The sequence below is a fragment of the Alnus glutinosa genome, chromosome 2 (assembly GCF_958979055.1).
Source record: "Alnus glutinosa chromosome 2, dhAlnGlut1.1, whole genome shotgun sequence".
Lineage (NCBI taxonomy): Eukaryota > Viridiplantae > Streptophyta > Magnoliopsida > Fagales > Betulaceae > Alnus > Alnus glutinosa.
In genome coordinates, this window is record NC_084887.1 from 12,168,341 (window position 1) to 12,184,595 (window position 16,255).

At 36.8% G+C, this 16,255-nt stretch overlaps 2 protein-coding genes and 1 long non-coding RNA gene across 3 annotated transcripts; 2 read left to right on the forward strand and 1 right to left on the reverse strand.

Annotated features, from left to right (window-relative positions):
- Positions 1–341: 341 nt before the first annotated feature.
- LOC133860288 (protein FAR-RED IMPAIRED RESPONSE 1-like) lies at positions 342–3,089 on the forward strand. Its single transcript, XM_062295924.1, has 5 exons — positions 342–447; positions 553–723; positions 1,043–2,106; positions 2,827–2,907; positions 3,036–3,089. The coding sequence occupies exons 1-5, from the start codon at positions 342–344 to the stop codon at positions 3,087–3,089; spliced, it is 1,476 nt and encodes a 491-aa protein (XP_062151908.1).
- Positions 3,090–4,083: 994 nt separating this feature from the next.
- LOC133861236 (uncharacterized) lies at positions 4,084–6,126 on the reverse strand. Its single transcript, XR_009898981.1, has 2 exons — positions 5,508–6,126; positions 4,084–4,352 (listed from the first exon to the last, which is right to left on the reverse strand). It is a non-coding gene; the product is annotated as an uncharacterized LOC133861236 (long non-coding RNA).
- Positions 6,127–6,262: 136 nt separating this feature from the next.
- Positions 6,263–9,203, forward strand: LOC133861235 (seed biotin-containing protein SBP65). The gene is made up of 3 exons (XM_062296975.1): positions 6,263–7,052; positions 7,288–8,019; positions 8,776–9,203. Exons 1-3 carry the CDS (start codon positions 6,495–6,497, stop codon positions 9,037–9,039), a joined length of 1,554 nt encoding a protein of 517 aa, XP_062152959.1. The 5' UTR covers positions 6,263–6,494; the 3' UTR covers positions 9,040–9,203.
- Positions 9,204–16,255: the final 7,052 nt, after the last annotated feature.

Here is a 16,255-nt window from a genome sequence, read left to right on the forward strand (position 1 = left end):
TTGTTCATCCCAAGTGAAATCACATGGTTTCATCTAGTTTCTGACCAACCAAAGAATGAGAATGATCATGATGGTTTTATTATGAATGAGGTGAATGATGAGGGGTCGAGCTTGTTTTGAAGTTTTGTTGGCTTTGTGTTATGGGTTATGTTTGTTGGGTATGGTGAGTCCATTTGATTGATGAAATTCTATATTATGAAGAGGATTTGGTGTATGTGTGGTTGACTCCAAACTGAAGGATTGGTTGTTAAATAGGCAGTAATAAACATATACAATTGATTATCTTCATTTATATAATATGGCTTTCATTTTGGTTTAATTTCATCGTTGCTAACTCATAGATGGACTTGTCACCATTGGTATTGGGGAATAAATGCGAAGATGATCATTCGTTGACACAACTTCCAATTGATAATGTTTTTCCCTTTGAAATTGACTCTCAAAATGGTATGTTAGGCGTTTCATTATTCCTTTAATCTTACTTCAAATATTAGTGAATGATATTATTCATAGTTGTTTCATTTTAACTTTGTTTTATTCGTTTTGATATAGTTGGAAATAAAACTGTATATGATGTAGAGTCAGAAGGTAATGATGTCAATTGCAAGAACGATATGAAGCTCATAGATGGAGTTGAAAATGTGGAAGAACCTAAAGAAGGAATGACATTTGACTCTTTAGTTGAACTTGCTTCTCATTATAGGACATATGCAAAGCAACAAGGTTTTGGGGTGGTAAAAATGAGCAAAAAAAAGCATGCAAGTGGGCATACACGTTACATTACCCTAGCATGTGCACGTCAAGGCATCAGAAAAGCCAGTTCAAACAAATAGAACGGGGTGCAAGGCCTGTTTGAATGCAAGGTTAGTTGATACAAAGTGGTTTGTAACTAGTGTATCTACTAAGCATAATCATGATTTAAGCCCAGACAAAGCTAGATATTTTAGATGCAATAAGAATTTGGACTCTACTGCGAAGAGAAAGCTTTTAATAAATGATAGAATTGGAATAAGTATAAGCAAGAGTTTTAACTCATTAGCAGTTGAAGTGGGGGGGTTTGAGCATCTATCATTTGGAGAAAAAGATTGTCGTAATTTTATTGCCAAGTCAAGGCATCTTCGGCTTGGCACAGGAGGCACTGGAGCTCTTTGTGACTATTTCAAAAGGATGCAAGCAATTAATAATGATTTCTACTTTGCCATAGATTTTGATGATGATTGTAGGTTGAGAAATGTGTTTTGGGCTGATGCACGAAGTAGGGCGTCGTATGAAGATTTCGGGGATGTGGTTACATTTGACACGACCTACTTGACTAATAGATATGAAATGCCATTTGCTCCTTTTGTGGGAGTTAATCATCACGGTCAGTCAATACTTTTTGGGGCGGCATTAATATCAAGTGAGGATACAAAGACATTTGTATGGTTGTTTGAGACATGGTTGAACTGCATGAATGGACGAACGCCAACTGTAATTATAATAGATCAAGATAGGGCTATGAAGAATACAATTGGCATTGTTTTTCCAAATACCCAACACAGATGGTGTTTATGGCATATATTGAAAAAACTTCTAGAAAAATTTGGATCACATTCACAGTACCATGCCATTAAGAGTGCCGTACGAAGTTGTGTGTATGAATCTCAGACATGCGATGAGTTTGATGTAAAATGGCAAAGGCTACTTGATTGTTATAATCGGAGGGATAATGCATGGTTGTGTGGGTTATATAGTGAGCGTACTTTTTGGGTACCAACATATTTAAAAGATGTATTTTGGGCTGAAATGACTACCACGCAACGGAATGAAAGTATGAATGCTTTTTTTGATGGTTATGTGCACTCATCAACCACATTGAAGGAATTTGTTGATCAATATGATAGCGCTTTGCGTAGAAAGGTTGAGAATGAGAGTGTTGCTGATTTCATCTCTTTTAATGAGACAATTGCATGTCTAAGCAGGTTTCCTTTTGAGAAGAAATTTCAACAACTTTACACCATCACAAAGTTCAAAGAAGTACAAGAGGAGATTAAAGAAGTGATGTATTGTAATAATTCTCTTATCACAAGAGAATGTGCAATGTGTACGTATCAAGTGACTGAAAAGGTACAAATTAATGATGCGTACACGAAAAATGTATGCTTTATTGTTTATTACAATGAATCTTCATGCGAAGTGAATTGTAGTTGTTGCTTGTTTGAATCAAGAGGAATTTTGTGCAAACATGTCATATCTGTATTGAATATAGTTAGAGTCACATCATTGCCTGAAAAGTATTTTCTTAACAGATGGAGGAAGGGCTTGAATCGAAAATATAAAGAATTAGCAGCAGTTATGATTTAGGTAGTTGCAACCCTAATGCAGAAAGATATTTCGACTTGTGCAAAGATTTGCTTGCTTTAGTAGAAATCGCCTCAAATAGCGAGGAGCATTACATGACAGTGAAAAATTTTGCTCTTATGTTAACGAAGCAATTTAGTGGTTCGATCTGTGAACATAGTCCACCTTCTCAAGCACTTGTTAGTGGTTCTACTACCTGTAATTTGTCTATTGATGGTACGACGGTAGAAAGTAATAAGGTTCGTAGTCCTCTCGTGGTTCGAATGAGAGGGAAGCCACCATAAAAAAGGATAGTTTCTGAAGTAGAAAAAGCGGTGAAAAAGAACACACGAGGAAAAAAGAATCGAACAAGTGACACAAATGGTAAACAAAATAGTTCCAACAAAAAGGTAAAGAAGATTGCTTCTGTTCCTTGTGTTTAATTATACTTATTTGAATATTTTTTAAATGCTTTTTTAACATGTTTATATGATTTATTAATTGAAGATTTGCGAAGAAACACAACAATATGCATTGGACACAAATAAAGCTTTGTTGCCTTCCATAACTAATATTCAGCATGACAATGTACTCGAAACTCAAAATAGTGTAATTACTCGAGTATTACAGAATAAAACATAAGTTTCACATGATAACTGAGGAATTATATAAAATGATGTTGATACTGTATATAATGTTTTTGTCATATTTTGCAGGGATCTCAAATCCTGCAGAATCATGTTGTGCCTTGTTTTTCCAACGAATGTTGATTTTCTAGTTCTCACTTTTTATATTAATGTAAGGTTTTGATGTCTTATATCTAACCTATAAGCATAGGGGCATGCATGTAAGCTTTTGGTGTTCAACTCATCTTAATTATATGTAATTTGATGTTCTTACTTGATTGAAATGTCATCTATTATCAGGTATATGCAGTTTGGAGAGGCTTTGAGATTAATGAAATTTAAGGAGTAAAGCTCTTGTCCCATATGGTGGAATTTTGTTGATGTAACATATGGTGGAATTTTGTTGATGTATGGTGATATTTTGTTGATGTATTTTTGGATTATGGAGGAAAGGGTTGTATTATACATGTTGCCTTGGATTTTATTTTGTAAGGAACAATGACACCTGATGCCTGATGGCTAAGTTTGTAACCCAATATGATGTATTTTTGTTAGAAACAATATAATGTATTTTTGGATTATAGAGGCTCTGAAGAAAATTGATGGCTAAGTTTGTAACCCAATTATAGGTGTTATGATATAAGCCTAATCCAGAATTTGCATGATCCATTCCTTTTCCAAAATAGTCACGACACTCTTGGAAATTATGTTGTTTGTAATCTATGCCTTGGTGGAGGAAGGGGTTGTAGACTATGCCTTGGTGGAAGACTATGCCTTGTAATTTTCGTAATCTTTTGCTCCTTTATTCTTGGGCAGAGAATAGAGATCTCATAACCTTGATTCTCTCTGACGCTCTTTGGTAAAAATTTAACAGTTTGTGACAGTTTTTTTATTATTATTATTATTGACAGTTTGTTCAAGAAGCAAAGCAATACATAGTGAAAAGTATCTTAACTCGATCAACATCTGGATAATCAAGGTTGAACGAAAAAACAATGTCTAACTTTTCACTTGATAAATCTTTACAAACAACTAATAAATTCATACATATATATTATATGGATTTGTGTGTTCAATTTTAAGTGAAGACAAAGAACACCAAAAACTATCTACAACAACTAATGTACAAACAGAAAACACTTAGCAACAACTCCAACTAGTACACCCATATTTCATGTACAAAAGTATCGTCCATCAACTAGCATAATTCTTCAACTGCGCTCATTACATATGCATCAATCAAACAGTAGATGGTCAACACATCTTGACGAGACCCACAAATCACATTACATTATTCAAAGACTATAGTTAGGACATGATTATATCCACCAGGCCACCACCATTCTCTTAACTTTAGAAAATAACACTGTCCCCAAAATCCAAGACATCTTCCAGATTCTACTTTTCCTGCACAAAGCAACATCAACAAGGCAATTAGGCAATTGCTGGGCTATCAAATTCAAATTAGACAAAGTAAAATTGGCCTAAACAAATTATTTCAAATTAACAAATAAAGTATGGGATTACAAGCTCCCTAGAAAATATAACTACCATTCTCAAGATCATAGTTTACAATACACAACTTAATAAATACAAGAGAAACATGTCAAACAAATAGAATATTGTACCTTGATATAATCATCCCAGACATTATTAAAGGCACCCAAAGGAATTCCCTATATTATCTTCTCGTAAAATTTTGGAGACCGAGGACCAAGAAATGAGACAGAAAATTGGTAGTTCATAATGAACCACATGAGCTAACAACCATCCAATGCAATCGTCCAAATATACACTTTTTTTTCTTTTTTCTTTTTTGAAATACAATGCCAAATTAAATATCAAATATTCAAACATAAGGTTTCTATATCTTTTGCCTTACATCCAGACACCATATCAAGCTTTTAGCAGTCAAGGCACAAACTGACACCAAACTAACATTTTATGTTGGACCAAAAGTGGATGTTATGTTTAAGATTACAACCAATCCATCCAATGTGAGGTTTACTTTAGAGCAGATATTATTTTGAAACATATTTCCAGAGGAGTATGATTATCCTTCATAACTTCATATATATCTCAATGTGAGGCTTTCAGTAGAGCAAAGATCACTGTCGCAACTTTTTCTTTACACAGGATCAAACAAAGACCACCGCAGTCCCACCCATCAAGCCGCCATGCTAAAGACCTGGAAAAGAGCACAATGGATTCTCTTTTTAGGATAGGCACGTTCTATGATCCCAAAACCCCCTCAGAGAATAAGATGCAAGTCAGCTCAGCTAACATGATAATGACCAATTTCAGAATAAATGTCCCTACATGTAATTTTGTCAAACAATTGGACTGCCCATCAACGAAGGAAATACGAGAATGACCCAGTGAATAAGAGAAGCAGATTCATACCGAAAAAGGAAAAACCAAAGACAAGATAAGCAGATTTCAACAAATAAAAGAGAGACAGAGACAGATAAAGAAACCGACGACGAGAGCCGGGAAGGGCCCAAATCTCACCCAAAAGCAACTAAAATAACCGGATCTGGAGAGGAAAAAAAAAAATCATACGGTGGATGGGCTCGTCAGCGGTGGTGGTGGCTCGGCTGGGGCTGCTCGTGGCGGTACGGTGGTTGGGTTGTCGGATCGTCAAAGCCGAACCGGAGATGGAGATGGAGCTGTATCCACCGGTGGAAATGAAGCAAATGGCCGGATATTCGGAGATGCTGCTGTACGTCCGTACCGGTGGCGGGCTCACGGGTGTTCGACAGTGGTGGTGGTCGTGGGTGGCGGTAGATGGGGTTGAGGGAGGAAGAGATTTGCGGAGAAAATGGTGAAATGGGTATACCGAAATCGTTTTCACGCTGATTTTGAAATTTTTTTTTTTTTTTTTTTTAAATGATGGCTGACGTGGCGTGGTGCCACGCCAGCAGAGTTGGACATAAGTTGGAAATTAGTTAGACGGATAGAATTACTCGAGTAGAGTAATCGTCGTGGGTTGAAGACGTGAAGGACTTGAAGACGTGCTACACGCAAAGGACGTGGGTTGAAGCCGTGATCAAGCTGAAAGACGCCGGACTTGAAGATGTTTTGCTATATGACGCTAAGTATCCACGTTGCAGGTCCCTGTATTTCAGCACATGAGGCAGCCGTTTTTGTTGCTTTTCTCTCTCTCTCTCTCAGCTTGGTCTATCTCTTTAGTAAAATGGGCATAATCTTATCCCCCAATTTCTCCACGTTGCAGGTCCCTGTATTGCCGCGTGTCTTTTATATCCCTTCCCAATCGTAATCTGAACTCTGAAGTCCTATATGACACGTACGGTGCATGTATGCATGCCTGAATGCACAATCGCTGAGTCACCTCCTTAGTTTGCACAAACCCAAACACGTTGCAGCAGACGACTCGCCACATGTCCACCCCATGCAAACACGTCCATGATCACCTCCTCCAAACCGCCATAGCCGCGTCTTTTTAACACCATTCACTATCATTCCCACACTCAAACCAGAAAAACCACCAAAAAACATATAGGCATACCGCGAGAAAAGAGAACAGCAATGGCTTCTGGGCAAGCACGTAGAGAGAACACCACCAGCGAAAGAGAAATTCACGTAGAGACAGACAAGGTCCCAAAGATGACGATCCACTTCGAGTCTTTGGCGGAGCAAGCCAGAGAAACTCCTCAAGAGGGTGTTGATAGAGAGGGGAAAGCAAGAGAGACCCATGAAGAGGAAAGCCAGTTTGAGTCTCTCACTGATAAAGTGAGGAACGAGAAGGAGAGAGAGGAGGAGAATGAGAAGTGGAAGGAGAAGTATCCTGATCAAGCGAGGAGTAGGTGTATTGCTGAAGACAGAGTGGCTGAAGCTGGGGAAGGAAGAGAAAAAGGTTCTTATGCTGTGGGAAAGTTTGAAGTGAATGTTGGGGAAGAGAAGGGTGCAGGTAAAGCCAAAGGCAGGGAAGGTGAAGCTGAGACTAGAAGCGTGGAAGAGGGTCCTGAGCATGGAGGAGAAGGCATGGAGATGGGAAGGAAAGAAGAGAGTCAGCAAGAGAGAGGAGGCCGCGCAGAGATGATCAGAAGCAAAGAAGAGGGCACTCAGAAAGGAGGAGGCAAAGAGGTAAGCAGAAAAAAATGGGATAAATTTAGTTATTTAATTTATATTTTAATTTTTTTTTTTACCTATAGTTTTATAGGCTCTTCCTTAATAGGTATGACTGGTCACTATACAAAATATTTATTAATTAAAATAAGAAGTGATGAATTGATGATTTCTCTTTTAATATCATATTAAATTAATATTCATCTTAAACGTAAGATGAATTAAATTATTTAATTTATATTAATGGTATCAGACAAAAGAACAACAACCTTCTCTAGAAGAGATTTCCAAGATCAGAGCAATGGCGCAGCAAAATTCTTTAGAGGCGCTAAGGGCTGCGGAGGAGCGATTCGAGAAGGCAAAAGAAACCATCCTAGAGAAAAGTGGAGCTGTGAAAGAGACTGTAGAAGAGAAGGGTGCGCAAGCAAAGGAGGCTATCCTAGAGAAAAGTGGGGCTGTGAAAGGGACTGTAGAAGAGAAGGGTGCGCAAGCAAAGGAGGCTATTGGCAGCACAGCCAAGACGGCGGCTGATTACACAGCATCAACGGCAGGGAAAGCCAAGGAGTATGCGCTACAAAAAGCGGTACAAGCGAAAGAAGTGGTTCTGCATGCAGGGGAGAGCACCGTTCATTTTGTTGAGGAGAAGGCCGTTGGTGCAAAAGATGTGACTTTAGAAACTGGGAAGCACGCGGTTGAGTATGCTGAGAAAGCAGCCGTCGATCTGAAGGACAGAGCTTCCGTGGCGGGGTGGACTGCGGCACATTACTCGTGTGAGAAAGCCGTGGAGGGAACCAAAGCGGCAGCCAGTGCTGTTAAAGGAGCGGCAGAGTATGCCGGTCATAAGGCTGCCGAGATCGCATCCAAGCCGTTGTCTGCTGCCAAGGAGGTTGCTGCGTCGACGGGAGAGAGTGCAAAGGAGTATACAGCGAGGAAGAAAGAAGAGGCAGAGTTAGAGTTGGAGGCTAAGAGGTCAGCTGAATGTCGGGTATGTTTTTACGAATACTAGAATGTTAGTCAACAAGTTCTTCGTTACACTAAATCCAATGTCTCTACTGATCTTAATTAGATCACTAATTTAAGGTTGTTACACGACTTGTGTACATTTATTTATACAGGATTATTACATGAGCATGTGGCAGGGTAAGGGGAAGTACTGTTGACACTGACTTAATTTGATTCAATTTGGCAGCAAAAATTAGGTTAGCGAGGAAGAGTCTTCAAAATAAATTATATTAATTAATCAATGTTGTTGTTCACCCTTCAATTGTGTTCAAATAAGGCTAATTATTATTAGTTTTTATGGCAATATGGAACATTTCACATAGTTTTCTTAAACTCGATCCGTCAAGTACTTAATATCAGTCAAATATTGATTCAGAAACATTTAATAATTTAATTAATATTTTTAGTACTTTTTCTCATGGAGAAAAAATATTCTAACTCTTTTCTTCAATTTTCTAACTTAATATTTGAGACTTTTCTTTTTTATATTAGCTTAAATTACTAAATTTAATTATTTAATTAATATTTTTAATACCCTTCTCAAATGTGAGATACAATAGTCTGGGTTCAAATTAATTAATGACTTTTCTCATGTTAAATTATCACCATTTGTCTACTTAATCTGATGATAGAAAAAAATTAATTTAATAATTTAATTGATATTTTAAAAACTGTCAACCCCAATCCTTCCTTGGCTATGTGCCTCCTCTTGATGCTAAACAAGTTTGTTGTTTACTAGGAGGGAGAAGATAAGAAAGGGGAATCACAGGTACTTCAACAAACAAAGACAGAGAAGTTGGAAAAAGAGGGCAAACCGTCCGAGAATGTCATTGGAGAAACCTTTCAGGGAGGCGAAGAGCATGGAAAAGGAGGAGAGGAAATTGGGGTACTCGGGGCCATTGGCGAAACTATAGCAGAGATTGCTCAGCAAACGAAAGAGCTTGTTATTGGGGAAGATCAAAAGCATGAAGAGGAGGGAAGTGATAGAAGTTTAAATAAATAAATGATTACTGGTTTTGATGCATGTTTGAAAGTTCATGTCCAGAGATGGAGGGGCATGTGGTTAATTATATAATGCAGGGTTTGTTGTATATTTTTTGAGTGTGTCAATAAATTTGAGTCCCTTGGGTGTTTCAATAAATTTGTGTCAATAACGTTTCTTCCATCTATCTATGCTTTGGGCAAATATTCCTTATGCTATTTGTCTGTTTAATAATAAAAGTTGGAACTTATTAAAAAAAAATAGTAATAATAATAAAAGTTGGTAAAAGTGTTCATTTTCATGGATTTTAAAACTTGCAAAATTCACAATGACAAATCCCTCTCAGCTCTCTCTCATTTCACTCGCCCCTCCCTGTCCTTCCTTTGCGTCCTTGGAGATCTTGGCTTTTGCGGTTTCTTCATGATTCTGCTCACATTAGCGATGGGGAGGAACATGTCTTGCTCTAGAGCCGAGAAGTCGCTGTTAGCGTTGTTGGTGTTGTTCGGCCCTCCTAAGTCGTTGTCCGAATCAGCCGTCGGGCCATCGGCAGCCAAAAACTTTTCGCTTTATGGGTATACTTGAGCTTCACAAACTAGACCCAATTCAAAAACTTTGACATTTGAACTTTTTTGGTTCTGATCGAGTTCAACAAAAATGGACCAAATTCCACAACTTTCAGCTATGAAGTATTAAGACTCAATTCAATAACTTTGAGCTAGAAAATCATATGGGTCTAACAAATCCCCCCTATGCTTTATTCCCAACCTTCTCTCTCTCTTCTGTACAAAAATTTTCCCAGAAGAATTCCAAAACCCCACTAGTTTCACATTCTCTATAAATTGAGCAAGACCCATCCCTCTCGATACCAAAAGAAACAAAGAAGCAAGAAAATGAAGGAGTATCGGACCTCTTTGGCTCTCTTCTGGGAGTTTTGGCCTTCTGCCAAACTCTCTTCCAAGTAGTATTCCTCTAAGTGGCATGTTCTACAACATTCGGGAAAAGGGGCTGGGGGTGAATGTTTTTTCCAACAAACTTGTTTTTTTTGCCCAGATGGCTTCAACGACTTAAAAAAGAAACGTTAAGCAAACGATTGCTTTAAAGGTTTGCTTTAAAGCCTAGATTAAATTCAGGCCATTCATGTTTTTACAACACGGTTAAACTACAGCACCTAACCGTACTCGATTCAGAACCATATATAATGTTTCTTTTGTACAATTTTATTAATGCATCATTGATTGCTTGTTTGAAAGTTGATATCTACAGATGTATTAATACATCATTGATTGTCTCTAATTAGCCGGATAAGTATTGGGGATGTTTTTGACAATCTTAATAACTTATTGCTTTGAATAAAAGAGTTTCATGGAGTTCAATATTTGGTCAGCATAAAAAAGAACAGGGAAGGAGTACATATATGGGAGAAACAGTACTGCACTCTTCTGCTTGAGCTCTTGGGAAATCATTTGTAAAGTTTTATAAATTGAGTCTTATATATAATCACATATATAATGAAATAATGAAGACAAGATGTAGCTTATAAAGATAAATTGAGTCTTGTATATAATCAAATAATCAAGAAAAGATGTAGCTTAGCATTTACTAGTAAATTAATGTAGGCTTTAGGCCGAATTAGTTAATTTTTTTTGTCTCTCTCTCTCTCTCTATGCTTTAATCCCTCTCCCTGAATTGACTTGGGTATATTTTCCCTGATTCAAGGAGTCTCAGATAAGTTTCCAAAAGCATCAAGGAAAATCAAGCATAAAATTTGAAGATTATTTCTTGAATAAGATCAGCCCAAAAATGGAAATAATCTTACAAAATATTTGAAGATTATTTTTAAAATTGAAAAATAATAGACTCCTAATTTATCGTGTGTGTGATCAAGTGTGCAACAAAATATTAAATGCAGAATTTAAATGAGACAAATATTTTGTTAACGAAGTGGAAACTCAATTAAGAGAAAAACCATTGCAGGACAGTTAAACCTAGGATATCCATTATTCAGAAAACAAAGCAGTAACACTCACATACTCTTGATGCAGCGATCGTACTCTGCACTCTAATACGTAACCCAACGTGATTGCTTCCCAACCAGGTCTCCTACCTGAAGGGGTCTTCAATGGAATTCTTTAACTTAAGACTCTTCCCTAAGCTAGACTTCACACGATCAAATCACACAACATACAACTCTTAGAGAGCTGGCAGATTTTCACAATTTCTACCTAAACACGTTCTCTAAGCTCAAAGGAATTCACTACCGAATTCTATGAATAATACAAGCCTAAAAACTTCTATTTATAGGCTTTTCAAAACCTAATTCAACACTAATTCAGAGTTCTCTGGACAGTGCCCAGATGTAGGCATAGAGCGTCCGGACGACAAACTGCAACCGACTTCCATAACGTGCTTCACACGTTTCCAAATTAAGGACCACATCAAGACGGTTGCAAGCTATCTTCACCAAACATGTCTGCTGCATAGTTCAGAATCTTCTCAAACACTGAGTAGCGTTCGGTGTTGCCCTATCGTCCGAATGGTTCATGATGACTATGTTAAGCTGTTCAGAATTTTCTCGAACTGATGGGCGTTCAGACACTTCATTAGGCCGTCCGGACGGTCAACTGAGGATTTGACTTTTGCTGAGTTGTTACGGCGCAGAAACTTCCAAGAATCTGGAAATTACCTTTTTGATGCTTGTGACACTGATACTTGTCATATTAAGACATTTTCATAGTTGAGAATTAAACTCTGAATATTCTGGAAAACTCTAGATAAATACGGCATCTCTGTTTCAGCATCACACTTACATGGTAGTAATTTTGTCAACAGAATGTAGCCAATAAAACTTTCTGTACAAAAATTTTACTTTGTCTCCAAGTTTATGGTTATGTTTTTTATTTTTATTTCTTTCTTTTTCTCCGAGTATTGTGCTTGGAAAATACTCAAATGTTTCCTATATAAAGGCAGGTATGTATTATTTTTTAATAAAGTTTTTGAAGTATCAATTAAATTTTAAATATTTCAGAACTATTTCTCTGTTTGCTTATTTGGAGTAATTAGAGGTTTTCTCTTCCCTATTTGTCATTTTCTCTTTTCCCGAATTCCCTTTTCTATCTTCAATTCATAGTTTCTACTGTTATCATATACTGTCAAAACAATCTTAGTTCTGTCCTGCGTCAGTTGGTATCAGAACTTAGCGACTTCTCGGGGTGAATTTTTATCAGTTTTCATGACTGGTGGTCGTGGTCGTGGTCGACGTGGACAGGTTCCGAGTAAGGAAGTCCCTTACTATGAATGCAGTGTACAAGACGTGATAATTGAAAACTTGCAGAGTTAACTCAGCATTTAACGACGCAAAACATAGAGATGTATTGCGATATTAACAATCGTGACTTAAAATCCAATTTCGAGAACTCGTATCACAATCCTGTTCTAGTTCGGGAACAATGTGGTCAGGATGAAAAGCTTCAACATGAAGAAGACATTGAAGATCATTCTCAATATTTTGTAGATTGAAATTTTCCACAAACTTATAATACATATATCAATGATGAAGATCTTATAGAGGTAAGTTTTTTCTCATATGGATAAGAGGTTGAACAAAAGGTGGATAATCATGTGTTTAATGAAAGTCCAAATAGTGAAATATCTCAACGGGGTCTTCAAAAAATTAATTATGTTGATTTCTTGTTGGGAATTGGTTTGCAAAAACAATATTGCAAAGCGGAAAATAAAATTCTCAAATCCAAGAAAGAACTTTATGAAGAATAGGCGAAGAAAAATGCTATTTTAAAAATAAACTGCAAATCAGAAACACTTACTTGAACATGTTTAAAAATAAATGGCCACTCCTTCGCTATAAGGGCAAGATTAAGCTCCTTGCTCCTCGACGAAGAACGCGTGATGAACCTTCAGATCTTTTCACCAATGATTGATGATAACCAAGAGAGTGGGCTCTCAACTTGCTCTTCAGAATTTAAACTTATTTTCGAGAATTAACTCTAGAATATTGGTTCTTTATAAAAACTAAAGAACTGTAAAAAAAAAAAATAGCTTATTATTGAAGAGCTAAAGGCATGTCTATTTATAGGCTCGAAAAATACTAGAAGACTGTGAGTTTTAAGCAATATGGGACAAGGTGTTGTTGAAGTTCTAGATAAACTAGAATTCCCCTATAGTGGTGGACGGCTAGGGCTAGGAAACTCCTAGCCTTTCACCACTTGTAAGTGACGCATGGGGCCAGGGATTAATTCCTTGGCCCATGCGTCCACTTCATGCCTATGGGCTTAGGTTTGAGTTTTATCCTAAAGCCCAATCTCCTCTTGCACCAAATGCATAGTTTCTCTCTAACCTTTGTTGTTATTTAAATAAAAACAACTAGCCTGATAAATAAAAAGCTTGATCTGGTTAAATTAAATAAGCTTGGTGAGAGACGTAAAGGAAAAATAAAAACTAGCCAAAATAGTTCCGACTCTTCCAGTCAGTATTTAATTACAATTGATTCCATTAAACAATTGTAATTGCACTCTAGTTTATATTTTTTGTTAAAACAATTAATCCTTTAAATTTACTTAATTTTGACTTTTGATTCCTCCATGAAATCTTCCATAGTAGAATTAAAGCCAAGATACTATCATTTAATTCTTTACTTCTTTTTCCTTGAGTCCCCTGATTTTATATATTATTCTAGTACTCATGAAAGATTTATAACATGTACTTTGTATTTTAGAATCTCATACCAAAATGCTTCGGCCAGAGACTTAGAATAATCTAATCCATAAAATCAATCTCAAGTGAAAATTTCTTATCCTTTTAATAAAGGACTTCAATTTCATCTTGAGAAAAGCTTTCTCACAATGTTAGTTGCGATCACTCAATACACTGAGTATGTTAACCATCATTTTGATCTCACCCATAAATGCATCAAATTGATTTACACTTCACATCTAATTACACAATCCTCTCATGATTTATGATCAATATCTTAAGTAATATTGGGAGTATGAGATTTTCCTCTGACAATATTTTCATGGAAAAAAAATTCTCAAGGTCCGTTCAGTGCATAATACCTACACATCAACACAAAGCCTTCAACTTCGTCTGATCAAGATAAATCACAAAGATTCGATGTGTAACAGTCTTCGCAAATGGAATGCCCAATTCCATATTGGAGTTAGCAATACAGAACTGCTTCACACTTCTCCAACTAATTGCCCATCCACTTAAGGTATAGACGTATCCTGGGGTAAATTTCTGAGAATCACAATTTGACTGAAAATCAAAATTTGTATAACCAGTTCTTGTCAAATCCTCTCAATGTCATACAAGCATATAATCCCTCATTCTCTGAAGATACTTGAGTATATGCTTTACAGCTACACAACGTGTTGGTCCAGGGTTTGACTGATATCTGTTGACCATGTCAATTGCAAAACATATATCAGGTCTAGTGCATAGCAAAGCATACATGAGGCTTCCTACAGTCAAAGTGTAAGGAACATTCTTCATCTACTCTTCCTCTTGAGATTAGTTAGATATATAGCTATAAATGTATTTAGTTACGATTAGTTTGTTAGATCAGATAGATAGATTGCTTAATCATTTCCTCATATAAATACTGAACTCAGTGTATTTCTCATTCATTACGTGAAACATAATACAAACAGAGAACAATACCAAATCTGTAGTACTGGCCGTAGGTTGGAGAGAGAGAGAGAAAGAGCTGGGAGAGGGACAGCGTCGGTCAGTGGGCAGTGCTCAGTCGGTGGGGGAGGGGGACGGTGGTCGGTGGGGAAAATGGGGGGAGATATGGGAAATGGGAGAAAATTTTGAAAACTGAACTGAAATGATAGGAACTCTCTCGATCACCCACATTTTCACCCTTTTTTTTTAGGAAAAATTGCACCGTTTGTCCCTGTGGTATGCCATAATTATTTTTTTTACTCCCTATGGTTTAAAAAGTTCATGGGAGGTCCTCGTGGTATGCAATAATTACAAATCGATCCCTGACGTTAAATTCTGTTAAAATTTTTAATAGATTCCGTCAAATGCCACGTCAGCGACACGTGTCGCCAATAAGATGGCGACAAGTGTCCATTTTAATAAAAAAAAAATATAAATTTATTAAAAAAATAAATAAAAATACTTATTTTTTTAAAAAAAAATTCAAAAAAAAAAAAAGCTGAAGGGGTGGCCAAAGGGTGGCTTGGCCACCCCTTTGGGGGTGGCCTGGCTGCCCCCAGCCACTGGGGGTGGCCGCGCGCCACCCCAGAGTTGTCTGGGGGTGGCGCGCGGCCACCCCCAGTGACCTGATGGCCACCCCTGGATCTTCGGGCCACCCCCAAAGGGGTGGCCAAGCCACCCTTTGGCCACCCCTTCAGCTTTTTTTTTTTGTTTTTTTTTTTGAATTTTTTTTTTAAAAAAATTAAGTATTTTTATTTATTTATTTAATAAATTTATATTTTTTTATTAAGATGGACACATGTCGCCATCTTATGGCGACACGTGTTGCTGAAGTAGCATTTGACGGAATCTGTTAAAAATTTTAACAGAATTTGACGCCAGGGATCGATTTGTAATTATTACATACCACGAGGACCTCCCATAAAATTTTTAAACTATATGGAGTAAAAAATAATTATGGCATACCATAGGGACCAATGGTGCAATTTTTCTTTTTTTTTTTAATAAAAAAAAAATAAGGAAAAACCTAGTGCCACATGACCCTCATCCCATGATAGACTAACTCATTGAATTTTGATCAAATTGTAACTTTAAAAACTACGTAACATTTGGGAGGACTCTAGTCCTTATAGCATTATTCATTTAATCTATATATATATATATATAAGCCCGACTTGTAGGCTTAATTCTACACCTAGAGTTATAATCATATTTTTCAGTAATTCTCCCACTTTCTTTGGAGCGGCTAAAATTTTATTTCCTATTCATTATTTTTCTCAATTCTTTTTTATTTTTATTTTTTTATATAGATTATTTTTCTCAATTCTCGAATTACCTTTCATTTTCATTATTATTATTATTATTATTGCTTACTAGCCCATGCTATCAGAATAATCCTACTTCTCCACCACGTCAAACATTTTGCATGAACATTGAATTAGTCGATTTCTATTTTAGGTGAAATAATGAACGGTGATGGGGTTGGCTACATTTGATTGGGGGGTTTCTCTAGAAGACTATCCAGAGTCTTTAACCAGCCCTTGAAGCTAGTAGG